The sequence below is a fragment of the Sarcophilus harrisii genome, chromosome 2 (assembly GCF_902635505.1).
Source record: "Sarcophilus harrisii chromosome 2, mSarHar1.11, whole genome shotgun sequence".
NCBI classification, from domain to species: domain Eukaryota; kingdom Metazoa; phylum Chordata; class Mammalia; order Dasyuromorphia; family Dasyuridae; genus Sarcophilus; species Sarcophilus harrisii.
In genome coordinates, this window is record NC_045427.1 from 583,669,250 (window position 1) to 583,688,526 (window position 19,277).

General features: G+C 37.8%; 1 protein-coding gene across 2 annotated transcripts in view; it reads right to left on the bottom strand.

Moving 5' to 3' along the window:
* Positions 1-323: 323 nt before the first annotated feature.
* PANK1 (pantothenate kinase 1) overlaps positions 324-19,277 on the bottom strand; it is a 66,387-nt gene continuing 47,433 nt past the window's right edge. For both annotated transcript variants that reach the window (XM_031956020.1, XM_012540615.3), the window contains exons 3-7: positions 18,771-19,024; positions 14,376-14,552; positions 13,539-13,662; positions 8,007-8,132; positions 324-2,419 (exon numbers count right to left, since the gene is read on the bottom strand). In XM_031956020.1, the coding sequence (XP_031811880.1) occupies positions 2,360-2,419; positions 8,007-8,132; positions 13,539-13,662; positions 14,376-14,552; positions 18,771-19,024 (741 nt within the window). In that variant the 3' untranslated portion in view covers positions 324-2,359. The remainder of the gene's footprint in view (positions 2,420-8,006; positions 8,133-13,538; positions 13,663-14,375; positions 14,553-18,770; positions 19,025-19,277) is intronic.

A 19,277-nucleotide genomic window follows, 5' to 3' on the forward strand; every position in this document is an offset into this window, starting at 1 on the left:
TGAGAAATAATGACAGAACAGAATGATTCAGTGAACATTTTGCAATGTTAAAAAAAAAAAAAGTTCTCCATTTCAGAAGTTGTTAAAAGCTAATGAAGCTAGAAAAGAAAAAAATCCTGTAAAAGGATACAGTTTCTATTGAGGAAACAGTATATCATGTATCTCCAAGAGACTAATACAAAAAAGATTCAGATTATATAAAACTTTGTGGGAAAAAGCATGATAATGTTTTTTTCAAATTCAATAAAAATTCATATTATTCAAATAATATCTAATCAAGACAAGGGAGTTCAGAAATGAAAGCCACATATACACAAAACACATCACAACAGGAACGGGCTTTATTTCAACCAGACAAGTCAACACTTCAATTAGTACCCACTTCTTCACAACCTGAGGATATAAAAATTAATGACTGCATTCAAAAGACAAAGGGGGAAGCCAATCAATCTGTTTTGATCCAGACTATCCTTCCTAACTTCCCTTCTTTAACAAGTCAAAGCAAAAAGATCAGTTCTTTCTAGTTTTTTTTTTTTTGTCCAAGGTCATCAAGGCAAAGACAAAAAGGGAGATAAAACCAAAACCAGTAATCATCAGGACACCTTTTCAAAATAAAAATTATTTTTGACCAAAAAAATTAATAAAATAAAATTTTGTTTTTTAGAAATATCATCTTTCTCAAATATTAAAAGTAAAAACATTTTAAAATTTCTACTCGTAAGATCTAATTACAACACTCTAGGGCACAAGTACAAAAAAGACAAGTAGCCTATTGACTGAATCATCCCCAGATGATTCTCTTGCCATGATTTTATTTCTTTTTCTGATGCTCCAATTTGCATCAGAATTTTAATGATGTTGGAATTCTTTGGAGAACTCCCTTCAAATACCAAACATATTATATAAAGGTTTCATATAATTTACTTTGGGGGGGGGCTAGAAAGTTATCTTCATAAAGGGTTTCAGGTTTCATTTAGTATTGAATTGCTGATATAAAATAAATCAAGAGGCAGCATGACTTAGTGGCTAGAGTGTTGAGCTTAGCATCAAAAAGACCTGGGTTCAAATGCTAACTTGGACACTTACCAGCTGAGTTCTATGTGCCTGAGACAACTCCTTAGGTCTTAGTTAAATAGGTCAGGGATTGGCTGTCATCTGCACCAGCAGTGAGAATTCCCATACTGGATAGAATCTGAGATCTTTTCTGCATTCCCACTTAATGCTATAGATTTTAAAAGGGCAAGGCAAAAATGTGTATCTATTTCTTACTGCCACAGTCTATTAATAAAACATACAAGACGACAAACCTTGGTCTGGGAATGGGATGACTCAGCTGCCCACATTCTAGACCAATCCTACCTTATCTAAAGTTTATCCTTCCTAGAGCCTAGAAAAGTATCCATTTAATGATTGTTATATATACCACTGCATTGTAATCCTACTTCTATCACCAACTATCCAAAATCAGACAATTCACTTTACTCTCCAAGTCTCTGTTTCCTTCCCTGTAAAATAAGGGGGCTAGATTTAGGTCCCTTCCAGTTCTGACATTCTATGGTCTAAGGTTCCTCCTAAGCCTGTGACTCTTAGTGACGTTTGGAGTCTTTATTGCATGGGCACTTCATAAAGCTTTAGCTCTCACTGCTAAGCCAGTAGAGTTGTCAGCGCCATGGATAATATGAATGTATGTTGACAGAAAACAGTCTCTCATTGTGGATGAAGAGGATAGAAATTGAGCTTGGCAAGACAGCTCTCCTTCCCTGGGACGTTCACTCACGGACAGAAATATGAGACAAAAAAAAACCCCAAAAACAAAAATAACAAACTCAAAAGGGGGAGAAAGTGTTCACAGTAAAACATGCTAGCTTTGTAGTTTCATTTGAAACCAACAGCAAATCATGAAACGTCATGAAAAATATAAGTCAAGATAAAAATCTCCTAGAGTGATTACTAAATGAAGTTAAAATTACCACACTGATCAGTAAACCCCAGAAGAAAAACACAGCTATTACATTTCAGGTCCTTCTGAAACATTATTCAGCTTTTTAAAATGAATGCATAAAACTGGGGCATTTGGCCACGTTGCACATTTTGTCATTTAAAAAAAAAAATAATAATAATAATAATACAGTATACAGGAAGAAAAAAAAAAAAACCTCTTGTATTCCCATGTGAATTTTGAATTCTATGCTCAAAACCCGAAGGTAAAATATCAGCTAGAAGAATTTCAAATTATTTACAAATCCAGCAGGTACGACTGCCAAAATGGCTTCGTTCCCCTCCTGATCATGGTTTTCACTTTTCCCCAGCAGCAACCTCAACAGAGGCATCTTTCCTTTCTTTTGAACAGGAGACATCTTTACTGATCATCACTCATCTTGAACAATTCCAGTAGGGCGCCAACAGCACCAAAGTAGCCCTTCAAAACAAAAAGGAAAGTATGGGATAAGAAGCTATTTAGAAAAATGTCAAAATAGCCAAAGATCCAGAAAATTATTGTAATATTAAATCCCTAAAGCTTGGAGTGGTAATAGTTAAATTCTAAAACATCAATTCCATCAAACAATCATCTAATTCCATTCAAAATTAAGTGCTTACTATATGCAATTATTAATCAACTGAACACTTATTAAGCACCTAATATGTTCTGGGGACTGAGCTAGCTCCTGGGGAGACAGAGACAAAAATGATTCTCCCTACCTTTGGTGAACTCAGGCAAGACAGCACATATATAAGATAGCACATGTATAAAACATCACAAATATATGTATAAGCACATAACAAACAGGCATTGAAAACAGACATGATAAACACACACACACACACACACACACACACACACAAATAGAATAATCACTGGGCTCAAAAGAGCTTACAAGTGAATGAATATAAGGCAATTTAATGAGTCAGTTGAGGGAAATCCAGCAAGGCTTCAAGAAGGAGGTGTTACTTAGGTTGAATCTACAAGGAAGATAAGAGTTAGGAGGGAATGAATTTCAGGTTATCAATAACCTCTACAGCCTTAAGGCTAGTAAGTAGAATGTGCCAGAGGAAAGGGGGAGAAGAATATAGAAATGTCCTATTTGGTTAAAATGTAGTAGGTATGAAGCAGAGTCACAGGAATAAATCTGAGCAAGTCTGAAGGAACCAGATTATGAGGGGCTTTAAAAGCCAAGCTGACAAATTTGAATTTTACCCCAAAGGCAAGAGGGAGCCACAGTGGGTTTTTAAGTAAGGGACTCCAGAGTGTATAGCCTTCTCCTTTTCTATGAGAGTCTCAAGTTATTCATCTTCTAATCTTCTCAAGAAAACCAAGATTTTCCTATTCCTTTTTAGATCCCTCTGGATTTTCCCCAATGCCTTTCTTCTTCAGTTGTTGTTTTTAAAGACATACTACCTTCTCTGGGATAACCTCTCCATTCCTTCCTATGTACCCTTATCTTCTGTTCTTTGCATTCAGGCAATCAGATTCCTTTCCTTATGGTCCATCCCTCCTTCAGCTTTGAAGCAGTGATCAAGGAAATAGCCAGAATGGCTTGGTTCAATCATAGTGTAATCAGAAAAACCTGAGTTCAAATCCAACCTCCAAAACTTACTATCAATTAACTTCTGTTTGCCTCAGTTTCCTCAATTGTAAAATTGGGATATTAATAGCACCATCCCCCAGAGTTGTTGTGAGGATCAAATGAAATAATATTTGTAAATCACTTAGCACAGTGCTTGACATAGTATAGGCGTTTAACAAATGCTTGTTTCCTTTCTCTTTTCAATGATAAGGATAACAACATAAATGGTATGTTTATCAAATTTGCAGATTCCATAAAGTTGCTAGGAATCCTGACAAAATCAGGATTCCTAAAGATCTTAACAGACTAGGATGCTAAGCTGAATCTATAACAATGAAATTTATTTATTTTTTCCTGGGGCGATTGGGGTTTAAGTGACTTGCCCAAGGTCTAGAAAGTGTTAAGTGTCTGAGGCCACATTTGAATTCAGGTTCCCCTGACTTCAGGGCAAGTGCTCTACCTCAGCACCAAGTAGCTGTGATTTAAATTTTAAAATTTAAAAGCTTTACACCTGAAATTTAAATCTTTTATTTCACTAGCACTTAGGAAGCACTGTGAATAATGTTGGGCTTGGAACTGGGTAGAACTGAAGGCAAATCCTGCCTCAGACATTTACTATGTGATTGTGGGCAAGTCATCTATCATTCTGAGCCTCAGTTTCCTCATCTTATTTTATTAGGGCGTTGTACCTCAAAGCGTCTGAAGTCCCATTCAGCCCTAGATCTATGAGCTTACAAATTTTTAAAATCAACTTCATGCATATGAGACAAAAGGTGCATGCTTTGACAGCAATTAATCTCAAGAAGACCTAGGAGTTTCAGTGGTCCACAAGCTCAATGAGTAAATAAAGAATGCAATTTTAGGCTACATCAAGGGAGACAGTAACTGAAACTGGGAAATGATAGTATTTTGCTCCTAGTCAGATCACATGCAGAATAATATGTTCAATTCTTAGTGACTTGACTCTTTAGAAAGGACCTAGATAAGCTGGAGTGTGTCCAGAGAAGGTCAATGAAGAAGGTTAAGGGCCTTGAGTTCATACCACATGGGAACTGGTTGAGATGTTTAGCCTGAAAAGAAGAGGCCCCAGAGAGTACATAACATTGATCTTCAAATATTTGAAGGGCTATCATGTAGAAAAACAATCACATTTTCTCTGAAGAGTCCCAGAGGGCAGGACAAATAGTAACGGATGAGAAGTGCAATGAGAAAATTTAAGTTTGATGTAAAGAAAAGCATTCTAAAAGTGCAAAGCCATCTAAAACTGAAATGGGCTTTGGAAGCTGAGAAGCTTCCCCAACACTGGAAGTCTTCAGTTTGGAAGATTCTTTGGGTTAGTTGTACAGATGAGATCCTTGTTCAGATGCCAGTGTGGATGCCTCTAAAATTTCTTCTAACTTTGAGATTGCGATTTGGTGTCCTAACAGTCTCATCTACTGGTTAATTATAGTCATAGTTGGGGAATTTATAGCTGGAAGGATATAACTTCCCTGGATAACTCAAACAGAGGTAAAGTAGCTCTGCCACAGAGTAGCAGAGCAGTCCTATGAGCCCAGATCCTGTGACTTCAAGGGAAAGAAACATCAAAAGCCATGGAAAGTCATGGATAAGAAGATTTCTGCTGCCCTACACCCAGAAATCCTCCTCCCCCCGCAGTCAAGAGGCCATTAAACTCCAGGGCAGACGTGAGAGTGATGCTTTATCAGACATTGTAAACCTGTACAAGACCATGATCCCCAAGAATGAGAGAAAACAATGGAGCAAAAGCAGAGATTGAGCAAAGCTTAAGACTCCAAGGGGAAAAAGTCATTATTAAGGATATAAATTCTTTCCAGGGCAGAGTCTGATTTTACCTTCCTGTGTATTTCCAAGGCTCAGCACAGAGCCTAACCTAGAAGTGCTTAATCAATGCCTATTGGAAGATCATTAGGAAGGCAGCCCAGAAAAGTGAAAGAACATCGAACTGAGAGGTCAAGGAGCCTGAGTTATGATGTTGACTCTGCAGGCAAATCTTCTAGCCTCCTCTGGCTTAGCTTCCTCAAGCATGGACTAAAGGGATTAGACAGTCTCTAAAGTCCTTCAAGCTCTAAGAATCTATGATTAAATTATAATGGCATGGTTTTGTCTCAGGCTAAAAGTGCTGACACAGGCTACAGTTCATCTTCTAAAGGACAACCTTGCCCTTCAGTCAGATAACAGCCTTAAATAGAAGTACTAGAGAAAGTCAGCTTGATGATACAAAAGATAATAGTGGGAAAGAAACCATGGAGGGAGGGTCCTCAATCCTTCTGGTAATTAAATGAAAGTTCTGTCCAAGGGTACAAGTGGATAGAAGAAAACAGTAACAGGTATTCTAAGAATTCTACAGAAACAGCTTGTTTAACATACTGAAATGTTTAGCTAAGGAAAGAGTTCCTTGAAGTTCTGTTGGAATCCCAGTATTGTAAGTAGTTTGCAATTTGACTGCAGACAAGTTACCTTCCAATCCTACCCAATGAGCAGTATGGTAGACTGGAATACCATGCATTAAGAATCCAAAAGGCTAGAGTTCAAATTCTCAATGTCACATTTAACAAGTCACTTAAATTTTCCAGTCCTCAGTTTTCTCCCTTATAAAATTTAAGGACTGAATTAGATGGCCTTTAAGGTCAACTCTATCTATCATCCTATGAAGATACAAAAACCTGTCTATCCTCAAGAAGTTTACATTCTACTTGGTGTAGACAGAAACATATACAGAGAGGCACACTGGCTTATTGAGGAGTGAAAGAAAGCCATTAAAAACTGTAGCGATCAAAGGGAACTTCCTATAGGAATTGATAAATGAGCTTCCTTGAAAGAAGCCAAAGAATCTCAGAGGTGAAAGAAAATAAGCTATGAAGATAGGGTAGGATGACCTGTGCAAAGAGATGAAGGCAGCTGATGGAATATCAAGTTCAGAGAACAGAAAATAGGCCAGTTTTCTCTGGAACAATATGAAATGAGCCTGGAAAGGAGACTGAAGCCAGTTGGTGAATGCCAAGTTGAAGAGTTTCCCTCTCTGTGCCTCAGTTTGCTCAACTGTAAAATGAGATAAGTAGACAGTCTTTTACATCACTAAATTATGAGCATGTGAATTCAGAATATTTCCAAGAAGGGAAAACAAAATCCTATGTTATTTTCAGCTTTGATTTTCACCGATGGGTATCATGCATGAGTTGTGATTGTTACTAGTTAGGGTAATGCCCCAATAGAACAGAATCACCGAAGTCCTAATGAACTAGCTCACAAGCTTTCATGCACTTTAATAAAAGCAAATATAATTTATCTCCCTCTTTATTCTTTAAAAAAAAAAGTCATTTCACACATGATTTGTTGTTGGTCAATCATTTTTTCTGTCATGTGACTCTTTATGGCTTGGGGTTTTCTTGGGAAAGATACTAATTTTACAGATGAGGAAACTGAGGCAAATAGAGCTACTAACTGCCCTGGGTTACACAGTTAGTGTGTCTGAGACTGGATTTGAATTTAGGTCCTCCTGACTCTAAGACCAGCATTCTACTGTGCCACCTAGCTGCCTCTTCACATGATTGAGCTTGCCTTAAGGAAAGAGCAAAATCTTACAATAGTTATTCATTGTCACATGTATACAAAATGAATTCCAAAGAGAAAAATAAAAGGAATCTTCCATTTCTCTTGAGGTGAATAATGCCTTGGCATTTATAATTTATAATCCAGCACCATCTCCTACCTTCTAGATTTTCAGACTAATAAATCTGTCAATTAGCCAAAAAAATATAAACAGTTAGGTAAAGTATTCTTTATCTAGAAACAGACACACAGAGGTGGGTTGGCAAGATGAAAGTCCAGAGCCCGATTCTGATGCTTCCAGTGTATGTAACCATAGGTAAGTTATTTAATTTCTCTGATACCTGCTTTCCCCATGATCACACTGACATTCCATAAAGCTGTTACAATGAAATAACTTTTTCAGTGACAAAGCCCCACACACGTAAAAGGAAACTGTGGGCCAGTAGAGAGCTGGCTTGGGAGCCCAGAAAATCCAGTTTTGTAATTCTGGCCAAACTATTTATCTACTTGGAACCCAAAACAGATTAAAATGTAATTGGAAAATATGTTACAAAATTAATACAAATGTAATAGGATAGAGAAAACCTTAACATGTTGTGTTTTAAGTCAATTAGCAGCCAGAAGGGTTACTTGTAGATGGCCCAATGGCCTCCATTTCTATTTGAATTTGACACCACTGCTCTAGATAACCCCCTAAGACTGAAGACTACAGGTTGCAGAAAGAATAATGACCTGTACTGGGAAATGGAGCTTCCTCATATGTAAGTTCCCTTTAGCAATTAAATGACAAATTCCATCTCTATTCCTTTTATCCTTATATAAATGTGGGCATTTACTTTAGGCAAACGATTCCATGAATATCATACCTACCTCATGTTCCAAGAACAGAGCTTTTAGCTGTCCTTTGGACCAAAAATCCATGGCATATGCTAGCAGCTTCATAGAGACCATATTGATTCTAAGGAAATTCCCAACAAATACCACTTTGTCAATGTTCTGCCAGGGGGAAAAAAATATATATTTTTTTTACATTAGAGAACTATGGAAACAATACATCCAAAAATTTCTTATACAATTTCTATTTTAAATGTCAGTTTCTCAGCATTCTCCGGATTAATGCCAAGAGTTACACAATTACATGTACCAGAAGGTACAAAGGCTGAATAGAAGTCAGTATTTGCCCCAGTTCTGAGAGAGTGGTTTTCCTGGCAGTCTGATGATGGAAGCAGCTCAAAATGTAGGTATCTACTAATGGTTTACCTGCAACTCCCAGCATTGTTTACTCCTGTTAGCATAAAAAAGGCTTCCAAATGCAATCAACTCTTGGTTATGTGCCTTCACTCAAAGAATTTCCCTGCTTGGGAGAGAATCCCCTTTCTATCCCACTGAGACAAAATCAAAAGAATCAGTGATAACAGGGAGCATTTCTACAGCACTTTCACCTTCATAAAGCACTTTACACACATTGATTCTATTGATCTTCAAACCAGTTTTGGGAAATAGGCTTGAAGGTATTCTCACTCCCATTTTACAGATGAAGAAATAGGGACCCAGAGAAGTTAGTGCCTTGCTTACAATCACCCAGGTAGTGGCAAACCAGGTCTTCCTAACTCTAAGATCAGCATTCTAGCAATCCTCTCAAAAGCTCCTCTTTTCTACTACAGGTTATCCTGAATCCCCCATATGAAAACGATGTCTCCCTCATCAAATTTCTGACAGCAATTTACCTGACCTACCTTTGCCCTCTATCATGTTTTACCTTTGTAGTATACTCATGTGTAGTCTTATTACATCTCTGCCTTAAGACAGTAGGCTCCATCAGACAGAAATTGTCATTTTTCCATCTTTGAATCCCTAGTGAGAATGCCTTGCACACAGTGGGTAATTAATGTTTGTTGAATCTGAATTGTTCCATATTCCCTGAGTACAATAATCAATATGGGGTGAAGGGAGCCCCAAAACACAAAAGAGTAGAAGAAACAAGCCAGCTTAGGGTTTCTAGAAATATTCCATGGATAACTGAAAAATAAGGCACAAATGAACAATAATTGGTACCATTTTCACAACCCAAAATGTTGCTGGGGACCAATTCCCACAGATTGACCATACCTCTGGCTTACAGAAGACATTCAAAGTATTGGTAAGGAGAAAAGCAAATTAATTCTCAAGGTAAACCTTACCTGTGTGGCAGCATTCTGAATTGGTAGATTGTGGGGAGGGAAGAAGTGAAGTGTTTAATTTAAAAATGACACTTGCCAAAATAAGCTCTAGTTCCATTTTACCCTGAGCCTCAGAAATGTAGTGGAAGGGCCCAAGCTTGAATTTCAATCCAAGACAATTGAAAAATACCTGTTCAACTCATATGGTCTAAGGCCACAGAAGACCTAAGGCGGCATTCCTTTTAAGCAAAGGATCTGTGCAACCCAGAAAATAGGCTGTTGCATTATAGTTTTATTTAGAAATAACTGGGAACAAAAGAGAAAACTCATGCTTCTACCACTCAATGTTTTAAATCCTGGGAAGGCAGCATGGTATGGTGAAAAGGCATCCTGGAGGTAGTATCAAAGGCCTTGGCTTCAAATCCCAGTTCTACCACTTAACTACCGACATGACAAGTAAGTCAACTAAATATCTTGGACTTCAGAACTTCTCTTTAACATAAGGCTTAAATTAATTGGCCCCTGAAGTCTCTTTGAAGTCTCAATCTATGATTCTATGACTAGACCAGCAACTGACGTTCCTGTCATCCTTGGGGAATAAATTTACACTCAAAATAATAACTATAATTTATGCAGGGTATCCCAAAAGACTTAGTGTGGTTGGGCTTTAATAGGCTTAAATTATACCATGACTTCTGTAATAGCCTGTATGGTGTTGTTTTACAAGCATGACCTCTATGTGGTGGAGTAGGAAAGGCACATGTTCCAGGCAAATTACCTACATTCAAATCTTCTAATGCTTACAATTTGTGAAATCTTGGTCAAGTCCCCTTTTTCCCCCTTGGCCTCAGTTTCACAGTTTGACAAATGAATGGTTTGGACTAAGAAGACCTCTGAATGATGATCCTATATTCCTCATAATCACTCTGTATAATGAGAGTGTTTAATCCTCCTTATCCCCATTTTAGAAATAAGGAAATTGAAGTTAAATGTATTTTCCAAGGTCACCCAGCTAGTATGCTTTAGAAGTAGAATTTAAAGCCAGGTTTCCCTGTCTTCAATTCCATCTCCTAGCTGTTATTCGACTCTAGGACTTCCCTATTCACACTTGTATTACATTCTATGCATGTAGACTAGCTCCAAGTCCCATTCACTTGGAAATAGAAATAAGCTAACTGCTCTTCCCACTCCCCAGACCTCCCAGGTTGCTTGGAGTCCAGCTCAACCATCACCAACCAACCTGACCTGCTGACAGAGCTTGCCCTCCAAAGAATGGCTTTGTTGCTATGGAAACATTTCAGGGAAAGGAAGCCCAGTCTTGGAAACCAGAATTACTTTCCTTGTTCAGTGCATCAAAAGCAAGTAGAACCTAGTGGGAAGCTCCATTTCTAATGGCTTGAATTTCTAACCATGTAAAAAACCCTGAGGATCTGATTTATTTGGGCATCCCATTCTGGACTTGGGTTTCAAAGAGTCTTGCTTCTTAGAATAAGCCAGCGACTACTATGACCCCTGGGATTTTAAAAGAAAAAGGCCATGTGGGAACAGGCAAACTGCTTTCAACAGAGAAGGAGGTGGTAGTGAATATTAAAAAGAAGGAGGAGGCCTGGGAAGAGACCAATTAAATTTAAAAGAGGCCTTTTTTTTTTCCTTTTCCTCCTTCCTAACACAATGTTGCCAGAGAATGAAGCTTCTTCTCAAACTGAGGAAAAGCACTAATCTCGACAATCTTGGGACAACATTAGTGGAGAGCCCAGGACAAAAAAACATTAAAAGCTGACAATAAATTAAGTAGTCTAACTGTTGTGAAAGCTATACTTTCTAAAGGGATAGAACCTCTCAATAAGAATGCAAAATCAAATACTGAAAGAAGATTTTGTGTGTGTGTGTGTGTGTGTGTATGTGTGTGTATAAATATAAAAACCTATCCTCCCTCAAAACAAACCTACCTTCCCAGAAAAGTATCTAGAAAACTTATTCAATGGGGCTCATGGGAAAATCCCAATCTCTGAAACACTTGATAGGACAGGAAAAGAACCCCCATAAGCTGACAAAAACACAAGACTATGGAATTTAACCTACGATCATCTAATAAAGTATTTTTTTCTATTACACCTGCCTGTGATATACTCAGATCAGAGGCAGTAAAACCAATTCCCCAAGTCTTATAATCTTTCCCAAAACTGTGTGATCATTCAAGAAGGTGTTTAGTATGACTAAGCCTCTCATGGACATGCTACTGCAGTGTAGCCAAAGGAAAGAAATGGAGGTTAAAAAAGAAAACACATTGGGATACTAACTAATCAAAATGCCAACCAAACACTCATAAATACAAGGAACACTTTAAAAAGATAGAAATGAGGGGAAAGAGAAGACAATCAATGCTTTGGGTAGAGGTGGCAGTTGTTATCTCTCGATTGACCTTTGGGAGATCATGAACATGGTCCACTCTATACATATTAGTCTAAGGTCATATTTGGCAGTTGGGGGTGAGAGTTGGAGAGGATCCTTTGGAAGATAATGTTTAAAAAAACACACATCAAAGCCTTCTATTTAGAGCACAGGGTGTTCTAAAGACAGGAGAGGACTTTTAAAAAAGCACATCTCTGGAATGTGTTAACTTAATTTTCTATTAAGACAGATCCAAGATTAAAGACTAGATTTCAACCTGCTTTTCATATTCTTATTTACATATAAATTGTCAAGACTCACAAATACTGTGCTGACGTGGCAAAATTTCCTATATGAAATAAAATATAGTTGGAAGACCACAGCAATCCTGGAATTTGGACATGGGACTAATACCTTCATGGGCTGATCTTCTACTAGATCTCTAACTGTATTACAAACATATTTTGAGGTGATGTGACTTGAATAATATGACATTAGCTTGGGAAAATCTTTCAAGAAATCTTCTGGCCCAACCCTTTTTTAGAAATGAGGGAAGTGAAGTACAAAGCAGTTAAGCGACTTGCTCACGATTGCACAGAACCAGAACTTGAATCCAGGTTTTCTAAGTTTAATATGGATTTTCCCCTAATCCTTCTTGCTTACCTAATAAGCCAAGTTACCAATGCAATTGCATGTTTTGTTGAGCAGCTTAACTTCACTACCTATATTCTCCCTCCTGCTCAAGAATCAGAGGTCATAAGGGCTCAGAGCTTGGAAGAGTCTTAGAAAATCAGATACTCCAACTCTCCCTCCTCCCCTCCTCATCTGTCCAAGCTCTCTTTTCCCTCATCAAGGTAAGTCAGATACTTCACATTTCAAAAACCAACTATTTGTCCAAAGGTGTTATCTTTCAATGCGGCATCACAGCAACTTTGCAATTTCCTGTAACTGGGGATGGGGATGGGGATGGGGTTGGGGTGAGGGTCCTGCTCGCCTCCGCTGTAGCTCTCTATGCTTTGATAGCCCTGTACAATGCTGCTTGAACTCCACGCCACAAGGCAACACTGTAGAGAAGCCGAAAGCAGAAAGAAGAAAGGATGGAGATGAAGCAAGGATTCCCATTGAGTTTCTGGCAGTGAAACTGGGTTGAACTGCTTCAGAGTCTCATTCTACCAATAACTCTTTACATGCAGATACAAGGAAACAAATAAAAGAAAATGTGCAAAGAATTGCATGTCCCACTTATTAGGCATGTGATGAATGATGATGGCTTATAAAGGATTTAGCTTGAATCTGAAATTCACAATGCTGATATTTCCAAATGAACTGACTTGGCAATGGGCACCAGCTCTCAGAGGGTAAAGCTGAGCCCTGACTCCAAAGCCAACTTTTCTCTTCCCATTCTACCACACTCTCTCCCATGATCATGTGATCCAACCACATTGAGGTCCATCAAAGTGGAGTATTTATCCCAAGTCAAAAAGCCAGGGAGGGACAGAGCCAAGACTCTCCACCCTGCAGATATGGGCTTTTTCTAATTGGAAATAATTTCCTTTTTACTCCTCAAAAAGTAATACTATATTGAGAAAACTTTTATTTTAGTAGACTAATTAAAAGTATGCTTGCTTGTTGTTGTTTTTTCCTTTTTCCTCCTTTAAGAGTACTGGTCTTTTCCTATCACAGTACCTGGTCTTGTTTAGTAGTCCACATTTTGTAAGATGTGTATGCATTGAAGGAAGGAATTTTACTGAAACATTCACAAAGATCAAAAATCCTACTGAACAGAAAAGGATAAAATGCACAGAGAAATGAGCACACATTAGATAGGCAGATGATGAGTTTGTAACCTTACCTCATTCTGGGCACACATCCGAGCAATGGAACCGATGTTATTTGTAATGGTGACCAAAGTGGCTCTGGCTAGGTCCTCTTTGCTGATGGCATCTCGTTTTTCTTTACTCATCATGTTGCCAAAGCTATGTTGGAAATATTAGCAAAGGGGTTCAAATCATCCCGCAACAAGGACCACATTTTAGCCACGTGACTGTGGCAAAACTCTTCCATAACTTTCGTTTGGATAACTTAGCCTGTAACTTCCAAGCCCTAAATTTGCTACCAGGATTTGTATTCAAATGTTTTTTTTCTATCAATGGTTGACTTCTTTTTTCTTTTCTTTTCAAGATGGACCACTGATGAGGAAGGGGTTGGTGGTAGTGATGGTGGTGGTGGCAAAAATGCCCCCAAGTAAGTACTTAACAAGTGGGAATGAATGGTGGTAATTGTCAGAGTTCCAAAGTTGCCCCTCTCTAGAACACATGCTTCAACAGCATGAATATCCCTGCCCTTGCTAAGACGTCAAAATCAGGTCGAGCTCTTCTACAATATGGTAAGTGCTACGCTAGCCTACATCAGCAGGGGCATGGCCACATCAGAAAACATTCAGGGCACCGGCAGTCATGTTTTCAATTGTGACTGTACCTGCCTAGGACAAGAGTATCTATCATAGGATTTGGAGCTGGAAGATCAACTAGTCCAACCCTCTCATTTTGCAGATGAGGAAACAGAGGCCCAAAGTGCTTAAGTGACTTCCCACGGTCACATAGCAGCAGAGTAGAGCTTCGAACCCAAGACCTCTGACTCCAAATCCAGTGCACTCTTTCCCTTACACCGCTCTCTACTCAGGCTCTACCTTGATGCTACAGCAGATCCTTGAAGGCCAAATCGTTCATAGTCTCCTCCATAAATATCCTTCACCAGCTTATCAACATTGGTGCTGTCTCCTTTAGCTGCCATTTCCAGAGCTTCTTCAAAGGTCTCACAACCAGTCAGCAAACAGCACAGGCCTAGGAATGTTCCACCTCCAAGACTAAAGGAACAATAAGGTTTATTTTTTTTAAGACTTGTTTTAAAAAGTGCCCACCGAGGTACCCAAAGAGGCACATTCAGAACATTAGCACAGAAATGAGGCAGGAGGAGAAAAACAATGGGTAATTCATGTCATGGCTCGGAGCAGCTCAGGGTTAAGGCTTAGACCAGGAAGTGAGAGCAGGATTGGTTGGGATTAAAAACGAACACTGGGAAAATGTCATGCCCTTGGCTTTGGGATAAAAGCCATATCAAAGAGAAGGTTTCCACGAATCACAGTTGTGAGACCTTGCGCTAGTCCATGAACTGGACAGCCTTGGTTGCTGAACACATTACAGGAAGCTGAAAGTAACTTTACTCTGCGTGGTTTGTGTATGGGAAATGACTAAAGCCATATAATAGATATAAAAAGTACATGTGCTTGATATGCAACTAGAAATAAATTTTGCATGCATTGAATATGGAGACCATGAATGAAGTCTTCAACCCTTCAATAAAAATACTGACTTTGGCTGCTTCTGTTTAGAGAATTCTTCCTTCTGTCTTCTGACCTCATTCCTCTAAGGGAGACAATCCCATTTATCTGTGTGTATTTTTAAATAAGATTTTTGAAAATAATCAACTCATCTTAGATCCTGTCCAATAGAATCTGAAAAAAAATGACTGACATTTTGTAATCCCTCAACAGCATAAAATGGCGAGAATGTTTGACTTCTTATCTGAGCTGGACATATTCTCTGACAATGTTCTTTTGATACACACAGAAGGAAACTACTTGAATGTCCCCCTTTAAAATTTATCTTGTTATCTGCTTTGAAGTTTTAAATACATTTAAATTGTCCTAAAAAAAGAGATAATGGCTCCTTTTAAAAAAAACATTTTAGAAGTAGAAGAAGTTAGACATCTGATACCAAGGAAGTCAGTTGTATTGGGATTACCTGGGTGAAAAGGAGCCAGGTTAAATTAAGAATAAAGTTAATAACTAGAGAAGCCCTTGACAAGGCCAAGGTCATCACATTGTGCAGATGTCTGCACAATTTCAAAACTCCTTTCATGTTTCTTTTTGCTTAAAAGAAAGAAAACAGAATGTAGAAGGGGTGAGCTGGGAATGGGCAAAAACAATCCTCTGTGGGGAGGAATTTGAAGTAGATATTTAAAGGTCTATACAAATAGTAGAAGCTTAAAAGAGCTTCTTGCATCAAATTGCTCTGATACCTCAAAGTGCTGAAAATAGGAGCAATGCATGTGGCACAAAGAGCTTTGGAGACAAAAAAAAAAAGATGATGTTTTCTACATTTTGGACTGGAGAAAAGATCAGAGACAGATTAGGTAGTGATCCCTAGTACTAAAAAGTTAATGAGTAGAGAACTATAGTATACCTAGCTAGCCATTGCATTTTTTAAATGTCTTTAAATATTAGCTAGAGTTCAAGTAGCAACAGTTTACATTTTAAAAAAAGTTATAGGGATTTTTAAAATCCTATTGGGCAAGAACCATATAATCTGTGTTCTTCAGTCACCTCTACCTATGAAAGATTGGCCAATTGGACTCCATGTTCCTAAATCACCCTTACCCAGTGGCAGCTATCTAAACTGTGGGCACAGCAGTAAAGAAGTAAAGAAGCAGTAAAGAAGAAGTTACATCTATTTGTAAAGTCAAAGTTATAAAGTGACAACAAATAGAATTATGACAATTATAGCATGACCTTGGTAAATTGACTATCTTAGAAGGAAGGCCATTCATTATTAGTATTTTTACATATTTATATTTGTGTAATTGAAGAGGTGATTTTGAACAGAGGAATCTTAATGATCGGGGGAAATCACTCATTATTCACAAAATGGGGGATACAAAAAAACAATGAACACACTAGACACAAAAGGTTCCTTGTCTATCAAAGATAACAGTGGTAGGGGATATTATATACAAACAATAACACTTTCTCTCAAGATCTGATTGTCTGGATACATATTTAGGATGAGATTAGAAATATTTTAGTTTCTCAGAAATAGAGCCAAATCACATCACTGAAAATTTCCATTGGCAGATGATAAGCCCTTTTGGCTTTATCTGAAGGTCTTATCTGAGGAACTATCAGGCTAAAAATACCCATCCAATGACAGTCAACTTTCTGGTGGTAGACTCCTTTAAACCTGGGCGGGTCTTCAGGGGGAAGAAAAAAAAAAAAGACATGTCCATTCCAGGGCCTACATTAATTGTTAAATATTTTGTCATGCTGGGTATTTTTTTTAAAAAAGAAGTCTTTATTAAAGAGGAATTCTTAAGAAGCAAGGGAAAAGAGAAGGAATTCTTCATCTCTTGCCTTGATTTTTTTTCATGCTTACTCTACTTCTCGGAAGTTCCTAGCTCCATTCAAAGCCCCAACTCAAGGGATTTCTTCACATCCACCCCTTCAAATCTCCACACAAAAACCACCTTCTTTGCCCCTCCTCTGACACACCCATCCCCAAATTATTTTCCATTTACTCGGTGTTGCTTTCATTTTTGCCCATCAATGAAAAATTCCACTTTTTCCACTTAGCAGAATGCAAGTTCTTGAAGAGTAGGAGCGGATTTCATGTTTGGTGTTTTTCCCCCCCTTTGAATCTCCCATACCTGCCTTAGTGTCCAATCTACACATAAGGCTCTTGACAGATGCTGGTTTGACTAAACTAATTCATTAAAAAATGAAAAAGCAAACAAACAAACAAACAAAAAAACAGTTTTACCGTTATCCAGAATTCTAAATTTTTCTCAAAAAAGGCTCTCTCTTAAAAAGATTTTCTCAAAAAAGTAAGCCCCCTCATTTGAGACTAGATGCATTCCAGAAAAGTTTTCTTATAAAATTAATTTCTCTAAGTAAATTCTATTTTTTTTTTTCAAACTGATTTCCATAATAAATTTTAGTTAGAAAAACTGTTGGTTCCCAAACTTTTTTTTAAAAATCTCATTGAAGAAAACACAATCCTTTAAAAAAGGGGGGAAAAAACATTCCAAAGGAAATAAGAAAGAACCTCCTATAACATTGCCTACTCAAAGAAAATAAAAAACACACTATTAAAATAGTGCATAATATAAAGTAGTACAAATTATAGCAATACAAGCATCTTTCTCTCAATGTCTTTTACAGGAATCAATAGGCTTTAAAGAGTCAGAAGATTGGTTAAAGTTTTTAGACAAGGATGGCTTGAGGAACAATGGTAGGAACAGAAGGGGACAGAAGGAAGGACAGGAAAGAATTTTCAAGTTTCCTAACTTGAATCTGCAATTCATTTTTGCCATCTCCAATAACTCTATTAGTGATCCCTTAGAGAAAATTTCTATTTTCTTAGTCATTGTACCTTTAACAGAAAACCAAGTTCTGGAAAAATTCAATTTGCTCACAAATTTTTCATTAAATTACAAAGTTCATTTAGTTCTTCATAGCTCCTCCCAACAATGCTAAGGAGTCATGGTGTGAAGATCGACATCATCAGTACACTTTGCAGTAGTCTCTGAGTATCTTCAGCCCCCTCTAACCACTGAATATGATCTGAGTTCTCTTTTGCCCTAATATCTTGGCAAATATTGATGCTCCCTACTCCTAGAATGGCTTCTCTAACCCCCCAAATTCCCCATACAATTAAAACACACACACACTTAATTTACACCAATCTTAAAAGTCCAGCTCAAATTCTACCTCTCTATCAAGCTATCTCCAGTATCATGATGAATGAACTTCTCCCTCAAGAGTTCCCAAAGTAATGAGACTTTTAATTAATACAATTATAATCCTAAAATGTAACATAATTTGTATGGGATGTTTTGTTTCCACAATAGACTATAAGCTCTATGAAGAACGGATTTATCTAAATTTTCCATATCCCTCAGTTCCTAACACAGTATACTGAATACAATTGGAAGGTAATTAATGTTGCAATCTTATGTAAAAGGCAATACATCAGGAATCCAGCCTAAATATTACTGATTGCCATATCATTATGCAGTAAATAGAATCATAGAACTTGGAGCTATTAAATTAAAGAGATCATCTAGACCATTCACTCATTTCATAGACGAGGAGACTGAGGACCAGAGAGGCAGAAAGCAACTTGCTCAAGATCATATCTGTAATAAGTAGTAGTGGATTTGAAGGTCCTCCAACTCCTTTAAAAACCTAAGGAAGGAAGACTGTTATGTTGGAGCAGCAGAAGATTCTCCTTAAGGAAGATCTATTTACCTGGTCCCTGTAACTCTTTTATAGTTGTCCTTGGAATATACTGCTAGGATGCTAACACCTGAGCCCATGTTAACCAGCAACATGGGGTATGGATTATCAAGGCAGTAAGGCTTTTTTTGACACTGTTCAGGATCTGTGGGTTTTTCAAAATAATAACACTCGGGTTTCCCATTGAAGCCGATGGAATCAACATAGAGCAGCCCTTGTATCAAACAGTCCAATTCATCCAGCTTATGGAGCTGCAGATCAGCAATCTGAAAGAGAACAAGAAATCAGAGAGAAAGGGGTGGTTAGGACATAAAAGGAGATTGGAGAGGCTCAAATGTGACTCTGGGATCTATTCTGGCAGAATTAACCAGGATTAAAGGAATCAACTACCATTTTTTAACAGGGAGTTCCAAGGACATGTAGAAAGGGACAAAAAAGGATCTGAAAAGGCAGAAATTGAAAGAAGGCAGATTTTTTTGTTGTTATTGTTCAATATAAGAAATATTCTCTTAACTAAAG